The following is a 15,834-nucleotide window of genomic DNA, read 5'->3' on the forward strand; positions in this document are numbered from 1 at the left end:
GTGCACAAATCCAGCTCCATGAAGATCTGTGCAACATGGGTTGGAGTGAAAGATCCTTACTGGCCTGCAATAGAGCTCTAACCCTATTGAACACCGTTGGGATGAATGTAAACTCTGAAGGCACCACAGGCCTCCTCACCTGACCATACATCAGTAACTGACTTTACTAACACCCTTGTAGCTGAATAAACACTAAAACCACACTCCAAAATCTAGAGGAACATCTTTCGAGAAGAGTGGAGTTTCTTCTAAAAGCAAATGGAGACTTAATGTGGAATAATCTGCTCAAGAAGCATATACCACAAACTTTAGTCCATATAGTGTATTATGTGTAACTGTATGAACGGGCTCTAATATGCACATCCTACAATCCTCTGGGGTCAGACTGGGGTAGGGAAGGCTGTAGGGTGGAGGGGTGAGAGGATTGGCTGGTGTTAGCTATCCGAAGTCTCTCTGACGCAAGCAGCGTGTTGCGTTGTCGTGTCTGGTGACACCGGGAGACGCACATGGGAGCTAAAAATACAGCTGAACTTCGGAGTTATTTAAACTGTTCACTGTCCAATGCGAAAACCCCTGTCTAAATGACTGCTTTTTTTTTTTTTTACCTCGAATAACTTACCAGAGCTGGAGCTAATGTTATACAGATCATAATCAGAAGCATTGTGCATCATTATCAATGTATCTATTTTTCTTTTACGTTTCTAACTTTATACAAAAAAGTGTCAGGATTGAACTTCATTTGAAAGAAAGAGTATTAGGACACTTGGGACACTTGAATTTTTCCATCCATTTTGGTTCCTACTCAGACTTTTACTACAACAATAGGGGAAACCAATTGTATAGGATGTCTTTGGATGCAGTGGCATGAAATTTTCTAGAACGAGAAGAACTAGAACTAGAAGACACATTGAGTTGGAGTGGAAGATCTTCAGTAGACTGCTTTAGAGCTCTAAATCTATTGAACACCTTTGGGTCTGCACCCCAGACCTCCTCACTTCATTTACATCAGTACATGACTTTAGTAACGCCCTTGTGTTTGAGCACAAATCTCCACAAGCACAATCTAAAGTGTAGTTGTATTTTCCTAGAATCTTTCCTAGAATTCCTGCAAATAGTTATATATTTTCTTGATTCAAGTTATTTTAGTTATATATTATTAACAGAGTGATCGAGTTGTTCAACTGATTAATTTTATTTATTTATTTATTGATTCAAAAATTCTTGATAAACACTGTTTGGAGGTTGAGAAGAACCTCACGTCTATCAAACACTGTTTATATCCATACAGCAAAGTGCAGTTAGACAGTTACAAATCCAATACTGATATCATAGAGCATCATATAGAGTTATCTATAGTTATCTATAGTTACATCCATTCTCATTAGTTATTGTCACGTCTTATAAGTCACTACGGCTCTGACGGGCACCAAGTTTGTGCCTCATGTGACACGGTTATAGAGTCTTAATAATGAATGCAGCAAATAAAGTCCTTCAGTCGCTCGGACCGAAGTTTACATACCATCAAAATATAATGTTTATAAGTACCATGTCATTTTGCTGAGGAAAAAGTGCGAGAGGCAATCCAGTCTAAAGGAGAGAGAAAGTGAAGGTGAGGATAAACGTAGATAAAAAAACAATGAGAGGATGAAGGGGAGTTGAATGAATGTGTTTCTCCCTCTCTTTCGGATTGTAGTGCAGCTATTTGTCTTAATCCTGACGCCTGTAGTTTGGCTCACTGCCCAGCTAAAAAGATGCAAACAATCTGGAATATAAGAGAGAGAGAGAGAGAGAGAGAGAGAGAGAAATTGAGAAGAGAGAGAAGAGTAGCGGGAAGGAAGAAATAAAATTTCCAAAAATCCTGCAGGTCCACTTCAAAGCACAAAAGGAACCGCAGTTAATCGCTTTAATAAAAGTCTGCGACGGGGGACCTTTGAGGTCAGCGTCCTGCAACTCCTGCACATCTGGAAACAGCTGTGCATATCCAGAAATGCCTTGTTCACGTCTGTGACCCTTCACACACTAATCACACTACAAAGACTAGTAGCCTCAAGCTGTAGATTTAAACCCTTCACGGCTGGTTTTTGTTCTTCTTATTGTTTAAATGTTTTAATGCTCGTCATGGAAACAGAAATAAAACGCAGTTCTGTTGCTCAGAATCGAAGTGAAGTGAGGTGGGACTTTCCAGTCATGAGTAAGAGAGCCTTTTGTGTCTGGTTGTAGATCACTATGCAGGCCACAGTTTTAACAATGAGCCTATTAATCTCCACTAATTCTGTTAACAAAAGTCCAAATACAAAAAGTTCCAGTATGAAGATGTTGAGTTCCAAGTGAAATCCCATTATCCAGCAATGTCCAGAGATCATGGTTCCACCTCAAGCAGTCACAGTTTCCCCTTGCTAAGGCAGCTTTTTCACCCGTGGTGTAGAAATTCCAGGCAAAGTTGGTACAGGAAATGAAAAATAAATGCAAACCATTTGTGCTCGCGTTTCTCTTTTGATCTGAACCAGAACATGTCTGAAGTCCAGTGATTTCACAGGCATTTCTATAGGCATTGAATCAGAGAAAACATCAGAGCATCCAACGCGATCATAATCAGAAGACATTCCTGATGCCGTGAAGGTTTAGAGTCACTAAAAAAAAGGATTTTCACACAGGAGAGACTTCAGTTAGCAGGAAAAGATGTTCCTGGAACCCTGGAGAGTCTGACCCCCAATAAAAGATTTCTGCCAAATAATCTCAAGCAAGAACATAAAACCTAAGAGACCAAATCCAAAATATTTATGTCTAATGAGTTTGAACTCCAACTGTATAGTGGTTTCTGGAAGTTCATTTGAAAATCAATAAGCAGCTGTGGAAAGCCTGGAGACCGTAAATGCTAAGTCAATTCTTCAGTGATTTTTGGGTCTGACTTTCTGGCTTGAAGTCTTCAAAGAAACATGCTGCTGTTGCTGTGAAAAATGTAACCACATTAAATAAACAAATTCCCAAGTATTTTGTAGCCATGAAGCAAAAGACAATTAGTGAAAAGTCCACTATGGAGGAGTCCATAACCAACATGTTTGTCTGAGGAGTTCCAAGTTTTCTGAGCGTTCTTTGTGGAATAATTGCACTTGCAATAAGAATCAAGTGTATTTTTCCTGATGCTTTAAGTATATAATTATTGGAGAAAGATATTCTAGACACTGAGAAAATCATATGGGGATAATTATTCTGGATATGTCTGACTTTGTGAAAGGAAACCATTCCTGAATAGGAACCATTATTCAGATAGTAGATACTGAGGCTACTAGTGGATTGTTCAAAGATTTGAAATCCACAGGATTAAATTTGACTTGTGGCTTGTGTCTAGAAAAATACTGTTTAGCAAGAACAATGAATTTATTGAGTATCTAGAATCTGAATTTGGAGTATGAATCTTAAGACATCACTGAGGTAAAGATGCTCCTGAAGATTTTGAGTCTGGGTTTGTAGACATCATAGGATGTTTCTGGTAATTTGAATAATTCATTTATTTTGGTCAGATTATCCATACATTCCTGTTACATGGAATAATCTAAAGGCATGTGGAAAGACCACTAGTGAAAAGAAGTTTAAAATCCAGAGTTTTTTGGTTTTAGTCAGAGTCTTCATGAAAATGTCAAGCAAAAAGTTTCTGAAGAGGTGAAGAGTGCTTCTGCAGAGTAATTTTTTTTCTGACCAGCAGTCTTTTGTATTAATATTCCAAGAATTTTGAAAAACATCCACCAATCATTAGACGATCCTCTGGTTGGTGACTAGTGCAGCCTGGCTCTCCCGTCTCCGCTCCTCCTTCTTCTTCTCACTGCGGAGTTTCCAGCAGGCAGCGCTTAGACCGAGCAGAGCCACGCCGGCTGACAGCAGCGCCAGGCCTAAGTGCGAGATAGTGGATCCATGAGAGTTAAGACTATAGGCGACAGCAGTGACCACGATGCCGGCAATCAGCACCACCACTCCAAAGGGAAGGGTACAGCGGAAGCACGAGAGCTCCGTACCCCCTGTCGCTGCTGTCAGAGGACCGTCGTTCACCAGAGGGATAGGTATTGATAGTGGTGGTTCATTTTTGTTATTGTTGTTGGCTTTAAGAGGAGAGCACTCTGGGACCGTCATGGTGTCTTTCAGATTATTTCCGGGCATCGCAGTTTTCACTTTCAATAGGCTACACCTTCAGCTGCAAAAAAAAAGGTTCATATTCAATAAACTGATTGAAACCCAATACAAACTTTCATAAGCTTGATGCATGTGTCTGCATCTCAGTCCCTGTGAAGAAGTATTTAGTAGCCAAAGCACATGAAAACTGACTTGTGTAATACTAAAACGTTGTCTTTTTTAGTATAATATTTTACACATAACGTATGTAAAAAAACTTTACAAATCCACTAGTCAAACATACAATTAATTGCTGCTAAATTAATCACTTAAACACAAATCCAAGTAATTCCTAAATGAGTTTAGTGTTTCACCCTGTAACACCGTGCTTCCCAGACAAATTACTGTAAACTTGAATATTTTCAAGGCAGTTTTTTTCATGATAAATTATTATATAATGTCATTTCTCGAGTTACAAAGAAAAAGAAATTGACCAGACTGTGATTTATATTTCAATTGGATTGTGCAGGATTGAAATTTTTGCTCTGTGATGAATCTGTATCCTGAAACGCACTAAGAAATAAAATGCTATGAATATAAATATTAATAATTCTAATGAGGATGATGATGATTATGATGGGGATGATTATATAAAAAAGAATATACACTGGTCTCTTGGTGTTACCCCCTACTATAGTGTTCAGTGTATAAATGTATCTGTAGAAATATTTAGTAAATTAGTGTAATATAGTCATACTGTAATTATAACCTAGAATATGCAGTGCATCATGGGTATTTTTGTGTGACGTCGGTTCATTATCAATAAATCCCAACAACTTTTTATTACACCACGTTACTGTTTAGTAATGGATTCTTATTGTTGTTGGATTTGCACAGTGTGCAGTTATATCTCAGGTGGCATAAAGTGGAGTAAAGTTTTTCACATCCAGCTGAAAATGCTTTTACAGTGTGAAACAGTTTACAATGTAGAACATGTTGCTTGTTCCTTTCACTGGTTGAATTTCAGATATCAGAAGACTACATAGGACGGTTTGTTCATGGGACGGTTTGGATGGATAAAAGAATCATTAGTGCTCCCCTGTTCACCCTTCAAGAACTTTATACATCCAGATTGAGAAAAGGGGCTCAGAGTATATGTCTAGATGCCTCACATCCAAGTCATATACTTTTTAAACTTTTGTTGTCCCAAACACCAGGGCAATCTGGCACAAGAAAAGTTTCTTCACCCAGGCAACCTCATGCACCGTTAAATGCTCTCCCTATTGTGCAATGAGAAAAACATGTGCAATACCACTTATTTATTTTTATTTTAATATTGCAATTAAATTCTTCTTTCACCAAAACAAATTCCGAGTGCAGTGCCTATTAATAGTTGCGTATGTGATATTTAATTGAATATTACTATCTATTTTTGAAGAACGATTTTATATTAAGTCGACTGAGGTTTAGATTATTTCCTGATAATATGTTGATATGGACGAGTTGGTCCATTCTGTTGTTCCTCACCCCGCACCAAGCTTGAAATCACACAAAGAAAAGATTCTGAACCGCATTTCATTGGCTGATTTTGTTATTTTTATTTTTGCCTTTGGCTTTATTTATAATTATATGTTTGTTAAAATGTTTATTGAAGAAGTTTGATCAGATACAGTAAACAAACTCAGAAATAAATGCGATATTCTTACCTTGCGCTCTTTTTCCATGCCGCCTCGCAAAGGTTTTGTATTGTTACTAATGGGATTGATGATGCTGAGAAAGAAAAAGAAAATGAGGATGATGATGGTTTTAGGAATAATCCGGATAAAGACAGTCGTCCGGACCGCGCGCGCTGAGTGAGTGAGAGAGTGAGTGACCCTCCTGCTCACGTACACACATACAGAGAGAGAGAGAGAGAGAGAGAGAGAGAGAGAGAGAGAGAGAGAGATGGAGAGAGTGTTAGAGAGGGGGAGAGATTTCTAGAGAAAGGGAAAGAGTGGTAAAGAGTGAGAGTGTTAGAGAAGAGAGAGAGAGAGAGAGAGAGAGAGAGAGAGAGAGAGAGATAGAGAGAGAGAGAGAGAGAGAGTGTTAGAGAGGAGAGAGATTGATAGAGAAAGGGAAAGAGTGGTAAAGAGTGAGAGTGTTAGAGAAGAGAGAGAGAGAGAGAGAGAGAGAGAGAGAGAGGGGTTGTAAGAGAGAATAAAACGTGTTAGAGAGGGAAAGAGAACGATAGAGAGAATATTTAAAATAAAGTGTCTCTTATTAGAATAGACCACGCCCCGCTATGTTAGTCGTACGAATGGGCGTGGCTTATTATTCTAATGCGCACTAATGAATGACAAGCAGATGAGCACAGTAGCGACGCTTCATGAGGTTCTCGTCATTCTCATTTCTTTTCTCTTGCTAGCTGGCGTTCACTCCGTGTTTGTAATTCATATTAATAATGATAAAAATGTCCATGTAACATTCACATACTTCAATTCAATTAATTTAAACTTAACTCAATTTAATTCGATACAATTCAGTTTAATTTGATTCAATTCGGTTTGATTCAATTCAATTCAATTCAATTCAATTCAATTCAATTCAATGTTATTTGTCCAGAGCTTTTAACAAGTCTCAATGTTAAGACCTTTTCTTTTAATCACTCTGTTTTTCCTGGAAGTTCGGTTTATTTCTACAGTTAACTCATTTTTGACAGGTTATATTTTTTTTGTGTTGTTTTTTGCTAGTTAGCTTTCAAGAACCAATTCTTCTTTTCTCACCAGCTTTGCTTTTTTAAAACTCCTTTTTTACTACTAGTTAGCTTTTGTGTGCTGGTTATGTTAGTTTATCTTTTCTCTTACTAATTTAACTATGCTAATTAGCTCTGAATTTACATTTACTTTTCTCTTATCATTCCTTCATTATTCACTCAGTGTGAATGTTTTATAAAATATGCCAACAATTAGCAAAACATACCTACTGTGTGTGTGTGTGTGTGTGTGTGTGTGTGTGTGTGTGTGTGTGTGTGTGTGTGTGCTTTATTAGTGAAATGCAAGTAGGCCATGCTGTTTTATTGCCCTTCTCTCTTGACGTAACCTGATGCTGTGTGTGTGTGTGTGTGTGTGTGTGTGTGTGTGTGTGTGTGTGTGTGTGTGTTGTCTGCACCCTTCCTTCCTGTCGGAGATCCTGTTTACCAAAATGAGATGTGGCCATGCTTTCCAGCATGTGGAGGGAACACCGGCTTCTCCAGGCATGCAGCATGGGGCCACACTACCCATAATGCACTGCAGACCATCTGTGGCTGTCTATAAGCAATAATTTTAGTTTAGTGCATCTCAGCACCTCAAGAAGATAGAGTGCACTATGGATTTGAATAGAGCCTATTATTTAAGGTGGACATGTAATAAAACTCTGGGCTTTTTGAAAAAGACCACACTATTATTATCTGAGTGGCACTGAATGTCCATTTATTATAATTCATATCCTTGTTCATACCCTGGACTCAAATCTAAGCATGTGGCAACCCTTTGCTAACCAGCAGGTGAAGGTGTTGGTATGAGCAGTGGTGTAAAATTCTTCTTTACAAAAGACAATTCACTACAGTATCATCTTTTTTTTTTTTGTAAAGTTTTATGTTAACGTTATATAAAGTTTTACACAACCGTTTTTGTAAAATGGAAATTCGCTATATTGGCAGATGAAAATGATTTAACGACTATGATGGTTTTCAATATGCAAATATATACAAATATAATTATTCCAGAAATGATTTTTACCAAATTTTTCTCAAAAATGTGATAATCTTTAAAATGATAGTTTTGCACCATATAATTTACATGACAAAACTGTAGGTTGTATTTTTTATTTTTATGGACTGTAGTTATCTGAAATGTTGTTTTACAAGATAAATAGATATTTTAAATAAATATATTAAAATTAAATAAAAATATATTAAATAAATAAATTAGTAATATTTTGGGGTTGATTTATTTATTTGTTTGTTTTTTATATTCGTATATACTTATTTACTTAATTATTTGGAAGTCCTATATTGTAAATCTAAGATAATATATACATTTTCATATGCAAATAAAATACAGTATAATTGTCAGTTTCTTATATCATTTTAAATTTTAATGTATATAAAAAAACTTATAATGCAATAAAAATGAAACCATACGAATGGAACCGCCCCTTACGGCATGACGCAATGACGTCGCGCCCATCGCTTGTCACGTGACCCGGTAGTTTTGGTCATTTGAAAACATGGCTCTGCAGTTCACCGACGCGGATTTTCAGGAGGCATGGAGGGAGCTGGACGAGCCTCAGTTGGAAGGAGAATGGGAGATTTTTACAGAGACCACTGGCGTGAAAATCTACCGACTTTACAGAAAGGTAAAACCGGGCAGTTTATGGCAGGGTTTAAGTTCATATTCGCTTCAAATGAGACACAATGCAGAGAGAACCGAGTTCATTATAACCAGCTGAACTGGAATTACAGCCTGAGAACAGGATTCTTTGGGTTTAGTCACTTTTCAACACCCACATACATCATCTACTTCTATACTCATTTATCTGCCTGAAAGTGAAGAACTGCAGCCCTTTAAACCATGGGATTTTTCACAATATTTACATATGAACAGACCAAATTGATAGTACAGTACAGTAGGTTCAGTTCGGCACAGTATAGTTCAGTTCAGCACAGTTCAGTACAGTTCAGCACAGTACAGTTTAGTTCAGTACGGTTCAGTTCAGTACAGTATAGTTCAGTTTAGTTCAGTACAGTTTAGTTCAGTACAGTTCAGTTCAGTACAGTATAGTTCAGTTTAGTTCAGTACAGTTTAGTTCAGTACAGTTTAGTTCAGCACAGCACAGTACAGTTCAGCACAGCACAGTACAGTTCAGCACAGTACAGTTCAGCACAGTACAGTACAGTTCAGCACAGTACAGTTCAGCACAGTACAGTTCAGCACAGTTCAGTTCAGCACAGTACAGTTCAGTTCAGCACAGCACAGTACAGCTCAGCACAGTACAGCTCAGCACAGTACAGCTCAGCACAGTACAGCTCAGCACAGTTCAGTTCAGCACAGTACAGTTCAGCACAGCACAGTACAGTTCAGCACAGCACAGTACAGTTCAGCACAGTACAGTTCAGCACAGTACAGTTCAGCACAGTACAGTTCAGTTCAGTACAGTTTAGTTCAGTACAGTTTAGTTCAGTACAGTTCAGTACAGTTTAGTTCAGTACAGTTCAGTTCAGCAGTACAGTTCAGCTCAGTATAGTTCAGTTCAGCACAGTACAGTTCAGCACAGTACAGTACAGTTCAGTACAGTACAGTACAGTTTAGTTCAGTACAGTTTAGTTCAGTACAGTTTAGTTCAGCACAGCACAGCACAGTACAGTTCAGTTCAGCACAGCACAGTACAGTTCAGCACAGTACAGTTCAGCACAGTACAGTTCAGTTCAGTACAGTTTAGTTCAGTACAGTTTAGTTCAGTACAGTTCAGTTCAGTACAGTTTAGTTCAGTACAGTTCAGTTCAGCACAGTACAGTTCAGCTCAGTATAGTTCAGTTCAGCACAGTACAGTTCAGCACAGTACAGTACAGTTCAGTACAGTACAGTTCAGTTCAGCACAGTTCAGTACAGTACAGTTCAGTTCAGCACAGTACAGTTCAGTACAGTTCAGCACAGTACAGTTCAGCTCAGTATAGTTCAGTTCAGCACAGTTCAGTTCAGCACAGTACAGTACAGTTCAGTTCAACACAGTTCAGCACAGTACAGTACAGTTCAGTTCAGTACAGCACAGTACAGTTCAGTACATGATGTTTGCCATTCATGTCGCTTTATTCAATATTAAACACAGGGTTATAGGCTTAGTCAAGTCAAGTCAAGTCAAGTGGCTTTTATTGTCATTTTTACTATACACAGTGGTACACAGTACACAGTAAAAACGAAACAACGTTCCTCCGGAACCCTGGTGCTACACTAAACAACAAAACAACATAAAGTGCATCGAGTGCAGCCTGGTGCAAACAGTGCAAACAAAAGAACAGTACAGACAGACAACACAAGACAAGACAAAGACAAAAACAAGTATAAGCGCCGACTAGTAGACCTACTGTATACTTACATATACAGTACTGTGTGAGGTGAATGTAAAAACTATACCCAGGAGAAAGTATAAACAGAACAGAGCAATGTAGTGCAAAAAAAGTGCCCTAAAGAGTGCACCTTTGTGGGGTGAAAGAATTGGACTTGTAGTGCAGTTGTAGTACAGTAGGTTAAGTATGTATTATATTTTTACTTTGCCCTTTGTGTTAACAGGAAACAGGCCTTTATGAATATAAAGTGATGGCCACACTGTCCAGCTGTTCTCCGGAGCAATATGCAGATGTTTACATGGATCTAGCCTACAGGAAGCAGTGGGACACGTATGTCAAAGGTAACTTCGGGTCATGTAATGTCCATTAAATAGTAAAGGATTTGGTGATCTTTACACAACATGTAAAAATGGTTTGCAAAGAATTTCTTGACTTATTTAAATGTGATCACTCATCCATTCATCGGAATCTATTTTAATACATTTTTTTATTCCTTTATTTTTTGTGAAAATCATTGACCCAATTTTAAACACAGCAAATTCCCTGAGGACGTTCTGCAGAGAGATTAGCAGGGTTGAGGTTCAAAAAGAGGAAATCTTTAATAATATCCTGTACCGTGTTCTTCAGATTAACTGTGATCCGCTGTAAACAATAATCCAGAACATTCTGAACCTTTGCTAAACTGCAGTTTTTTTATTATTAGTCTGTTTGTAGGTCTCATGGACTGAAAGTGATTAATTCAATAATTATCATTCCTTATTTTGGAATGAACTCCTGGCTCACACTTTTGTTTTTCTCCAGCATCACATGCACCCAACACACACACACACACACACACACACACACACACACACACACACACACACACACACACACCACACACTCCATACCTCACCTCACCTCACCTCACCTCAAAGGCTCACACACTCCCCAAACCAGAGACACAACATAACTACAGTGCCCTATATGTGTATATGTACATTTATGCGTGTGTGTGTGTGTGTGTGTGTGTACAGTGGTGTGAAAAAGTGTTCAGTGCCATGTAGTTTTGTTATCTTTTTGTTTTGTAGTTTCTTTCTGGAAAATTCTCAACCGTTAAAAAGGTAAAGGTTTGGCATCAGTGTGCAGTAGAGTTCCTCACACCGTGCTCGTGTTGGTGTGCTAGCGACGTGTGTGTCGGTGTGTAGCTGTGTGTAATTAATTGCTTAATGTGATGAAGGTATCTCATTTTAAAATTTCTGTCCAGTTTTTCAGTACCAAGTTTATTTAAGTTTATTGTTGTATTTAATGTAAAATGTAATACTGTATTTTTATTACTTTGATTGGAAAACAGATACACAGCCAGGGTGCCAATAGTTCTGGGGTTGATTAGTAACTGTAATCTACAGTACAAACTGTAATCGATGATCAGAATAAATTAATGGATGCTTGTTGTGTATTTTTTGTGTATTTTTGTTTAAGCTTACGTGTGTGTGTGTGCGTTTGTGCGTGTGTGTCGTCTCTTTAATGTAAATTTCAGTGGCAGCATTTTCTCTCTCTTAGTTTGCAAGTCGTGACAAAGAAGAGGACGCAGATTTCCTGTTAATGCAAAAAAGCTGACTTGCTCAGTGAGTGCGTGTGCGAGTCCATGTCCGTCCGAGGAAGTGTGTGCGAAAGGGTGAGCGAGTACGTGTACAAGTGAGTGAGTCACCAAGCGTGTGCAAGAGTGAATGATTACAAATGTTTGTGCGAGAGTGAGTAAGGGAGAGTGCAAGAGAGTAAGCCTGTGTGTGAGAGTGTACGTGTGCAAGAGGTGAGGCTGTACGTGTGCGACGGTGAGAGTGTACGTGCTTGAGGTTCTAAGAGTGTACGTGCGCGAGGATGAAAGTGTATGTGTGCGAGAGTGCAAATGTACGCGTGAGAGAGTGAGATTGTACATGTATGAGAGTGCAACTGTATGTGTGCGAGTGTGAAAGTGTACGTGTACGAGTGAGTGCAAATATGTGTGCGAGAGTGAATGTGTACGAGTGAGTGAGAGTGTACGTGTGCAAGAGTGAGTGTATGTGTGCGAGAGTGCGAGTGTACATGTGCAAGAGCGCAAATGTGCTCGTGTGTGTGTGTGTGTGTGTGTGTGTGTGTGCGAGAATGTATTTCAGTGTGTTGTTTATTACACACTAAACAGCAGAATGTGGTGTGTGTATAAAACTGTACACATGCGAGTTGTAACATTGACTGCTCCACTCTTCTGGGAAGATGTTCCACTAGATTTTGGAGTGTGCTTGTGGAAATAAGCTACAGATGCATTAGTAAAGTCAGGGACCTGATGGAGGTGCGGTGAGGTGGTCTGGATTGCAGTTAGCGTTCACATTCATCCCAAAGGTGTTTAGTAGGGTTGAGGTCAGAGCTCTGTAGGAGACCACTCAAGATCTTCCATCCAACCCATGTAAATTGAGTCTTAATGAAGCTGACTTTGTGTGCAATTCACTATTATTTAACTTTGTTGTAAAATGCAGCTTATTAAGTGTGTGTGTGTGTGTGTGTGTGTGCAGAGCTCCATGAGAAAGACTGTGATGGACAGAAGTTCATTTACTGGGAGGTGAAATATCCCTTTCCCCTGGCCAACAGAGATGTATCCTCAACACACTCCTTCAATAGTTACTTTGCTGACTCCAAAATGAGTGTGTGAGTGTGAGTGTAGCTGTATTCTTCCTTAACCGTGTTTCCCCCACAGTATGTGTATGTTCGGGAGCGCAGGGACCTGCAGGTAAACGGGAGGAAGATCTGGGTGGTGCTGGCGAGGAGCTCGACTGTGTCTCAGTGCCCTGAGAAGTCTGGAGTGATCAGAGTAAAGGATTACAAGCAGAGCGTCGCCATGGAGGATGATGGAGCCCAGGGCACAAAAGGTACACACACGTCTAGTTGAAATATATGATGGTCATGTGACCATACCAAAACAGACAATTTTTACTGATGTAGGTCGTAATCCTGTGCTTTATCCTTTGCCATTGTGGTAACCATAGTGACAGTATCTCTAAGCCTTCTGGCACAAGAACCATCAGCAGTCATAACAAGTTCACAACAAGTTTGTCATCCCAAAAAGATGTTGAGGTCAGAGATCTATAGCAGGAGATCTTCCACTCCAGCCCTTGTAAAGCATTTCTTCATGGAGCTGGCTTTGTGCACAGGAGCATTGTCATACTGGAACAGGTTTGGGTCTCCTAGTTCAAGTGAAGGGAAAGTTTCATGCTACAGCCTCCAAAGAAATCCTATACAGTTGTGGGCCTTTTGTGGAATTGTGGAACCACAAATGGCTTTTAGGGACAAACTTACACATAAAGAACTTAAGATCTTATTCATTCTTTATCATCGCATTATCTGTGTAAAGCTGCTTTGAGACAATGTTCAGTGTTAAAAGCACTATACAAATAAAAATTAATATTCAATTAATATTCAATATTTACTTTTGTTTTAGTCTTCATGAACTACTTTGATAATCCTGGAGGTAACATCCCAACGTGGGTCATCAACTGGGCGGCCAAGGTGAGTAGATTTAAGAGAAAAAAAAAATAGAGCTTAGTTTGAGATTGATGTTCTTCATGTTTTCACACACAGAGTGGAGTTCCAGGGTTTCTGAAGGACATGCAGGATGCGTGCATTAAATACTCCAACTACTGCAAGAACAGGAAGTGAAGTGCACTTTCCCCTTTGCTACTCCTCTCTCTGTCTACTTGTCTTTTCTGAACCTTCTAATCACTCATACAGCTGATTTTCTCGTGCTCAAGAAGGCTACATTGGGGTACGTTAATATGGGCTATAATGTTGCTCCTGGAGGAAAATCAGAAATGGCAAAAAAATAGTAGGTAGTAAAATATCCAATCAAAGAATTCAGAGCATCAAACACACTTGCATTTAATCAACTGTTTCCCAACCATTTTCAGCCGGATTACACTTGGTGTAAATATCCCCTTCTGCTTCCTTCTCCAGCCTTTGACCACTTGACTGTCAGGACGTCGCATCGTGAACAATCACAATATCAAAAATCCAAGTAGTCGGCTCTCATAATCGCAGCTCTCCAGGAGGGTTTTGTGATGCAAAAAAACATTCATTGACGTGTTCCTGCTCAAATGTGCAATAAAAACCAGTGCTCATTTATAAATAATTTGCAGAAGAAGTTGCAGTATGGATTGGAGAAGAAAGGTTGTGGCAATGTTTTCTATGGAGATGTAAAGGCACTGCAATCCTAATACACACATCTGATTGGTCACCGAGGAATTTGGTTGGATCCTTAGTTTCCATTGGCCGTTAAAAGCCTTTATTACTGACACTCCGTCACACGAGTCCGAAATAAGCTACAAAACTCGTCTCTTTGCACTTCTACAGCAAATAAACGCCGTTTGGGCGTAGATTCATATTGTTACAATAGAATATCAGCTAATACCAGCATTGCATTTTGGTTCCCCAACAAAACACTGAATTACATTTATAAGCGATATCATGGTGATAAACAAACATTACTTATAAACTATGAGGCAGGATTTCACACTGCTAGATTTTTGCCTGAATAATAACCACCAGCACCAGTGCCTTTTTTTTTTTAGTCTTCTAAAATAATGTCCTTTATTTCTCCTAAAAATCATACACAATAATTTCATCAGTATATAGCTGCAAATCTTATGCATTCCATCATGCACACACGTTTTCATTTACACGCTCGCTGTGATCCATGCAGCTTTCTCACGTGTACAATGGAGAATGCATGTAGAGCTCCCCCTGCTGGCTGAATGGTATATTGCTGAATATTCTGTCACATAAAAAAATTAATGCAAAATTAATTTAAAAACACTTTTTTCTTCCTTCCTTTTTATATATAAAAAAAGACACTTCCAACTCTAACCATAATATTTTTGGACTTGCTCCATGACACTGTGGACCGACAGGAAGATTGTGTGCACTTTATATAGGAGACAGAAATAAACTGTAGAAAGTGATATTCCACATATATATAATATGTATATCTATGAGAGAGGTTTATATTCGGTGCACTGGAAAATATTTAAAACCGTTATACAAAATATTTTACTGTAAATGAGTTAAAGGAGCACTTTTTGGGGGGGAAAATCCAATATGCACAATTTAATGTTTACTGCAGATGTACTTGATCAGTTATGTTTGGTGTTTTTAATGTTGGGTTAGTTTTTCTTTGTCTTTTTTTTCCCAATTTATATATTAATTATTTCATACATTTTAAATATATATTCTGAAATGTGTGGCTTTTATTTGGTGTGATTTTTCTGCATTTTTCCCCTTTGTGCATGACTACCTCTTAGAATGTGTGTACATTTTATTCGGCTGTGGTGTGTGTATTTCTTTCGGCTGTTTGTCACTGATTGCAATAAATTGATGATTAAATAAAATAGAGATTGACAACAGATACTTATATGCGTGTTTATAGTGTTTAATGTCGTATTACTGTATACATAAGCTATACAGTAAACGTGTGGCAGTGAGAGCCATCTAGTGGTAAAAACGTCCAACTGCTGGAGGAAGAGGATGTGTGAGAGAGGGAGAGATTGATTTTGTGTGTGTGTGTGTGTGTGTGTGTGTGTGTATTCAATGTAGAATAATCAATATAACGTTAATCAAGTTTCAGAGTTTTTTAAATAGCA

The 15,834-nt window shown here is 38.6% G+C and overlaps 2 protein-coding genes across 2 annotated transcripts; one reads left to right on the forward strand and one right to left on the reverse strand.

The window, feature by feature from the left end:
- Positions 1 to 1,173: 1,173 nt before the first annotated feature.
- Positions 1,174 to 6,037, reverse strand: tmem100a (transmembrane protein 100a). The gene is made up of 2 exons (XM_046844454.1): positions 5,811 to 6,037; positions 1,174 to 4,186 (listed from the first exon to the last, which is right to left on the reverse strand). Exon 2 carries the CDS (start codon positions 4,150 to 4,152, stop codon positions 3,751 to 3,753), a length of 402 nt encoding a protein of 133 aa, XP_046700410.1. The 5' UTR covers positions 4,153 to 4,186; positions 5,811 to 6,037; the 3' UTR covers positions 1,174 to 3,750.
- Positions 6,038 to 8,334: 2,297 nt separating this feature from the next.
- Positions 8,335 to 15,605, forward strand: LOC124382243 (phosphatidylcholine transfer protein). The gene is made up of 6 exons (XM_046844434.1): positions 8,335 to 8,481; positions 10,413 to 10,530; positions 12,718 to 12,797; positions 12,900 to 13,071; positions 13,641 to 13,708; positions 13,781 to 15,605. Exons 1-6 carry the CDS (start codon positions 8,353 to 8,355, stop codon positions 13,856 to 13,858), a joined length of 645 nt encoding a protein of 214 aa, XP_046700390.1. The 5' UTR covers positions 8,335 to 8,352; the 3' UTR covers positions 13,859 to 15,605.
- Positions 15,606 to 15,834: the final 229 nt, after the last annotated feature.

Source organism: Silurus meridionalis, chromosome 29, assembly GCF_014805685.1.
Source record: "Silurus meridionalis isolate SWU-2019-XX chromosome 29, ASM1480568v1, whole genome shotgun sequence".
NCBI classification, from domain to species: Eukaryota; Metazoa; Chordata; class Actinopteri; order Siluriformes; family Siluridae; genus Silurus; species Silurus meridionalis.

Excerpts from the sequence above, each read along its gene's own strand:
- tmem100a (XM_046844454.1), bottom strand. The coding sequence starts at position 4,152 with ATGCCCGGAAATAATCTGAAAGACACCATGACGGTCCCAGAGTGCTCT.
- LOC124382243 (XM_046844434.1), top strand. The coding sequence starts at position 8,353 with ATGGCTCTGCAGTTCACCGACGCGGATTTTCAGGAGGCATGGAGGGAG. Across the intron at positions 10,531-12,717 it reads GTGGGACACGTATGTCAAAG|AGCTCCATGAGAAAGACTGT; the intron begins GTAACTTCGGGT and ends GTGTGTGTGCAG. Across the intron at positions 12,798-12,899 it reads TTCCCCTGGCCAACAGAGAT|TATGTGTATGTTCGGGAGCG; the intron begins GTATCCTCAACA and ends TTTCCCCCACAG.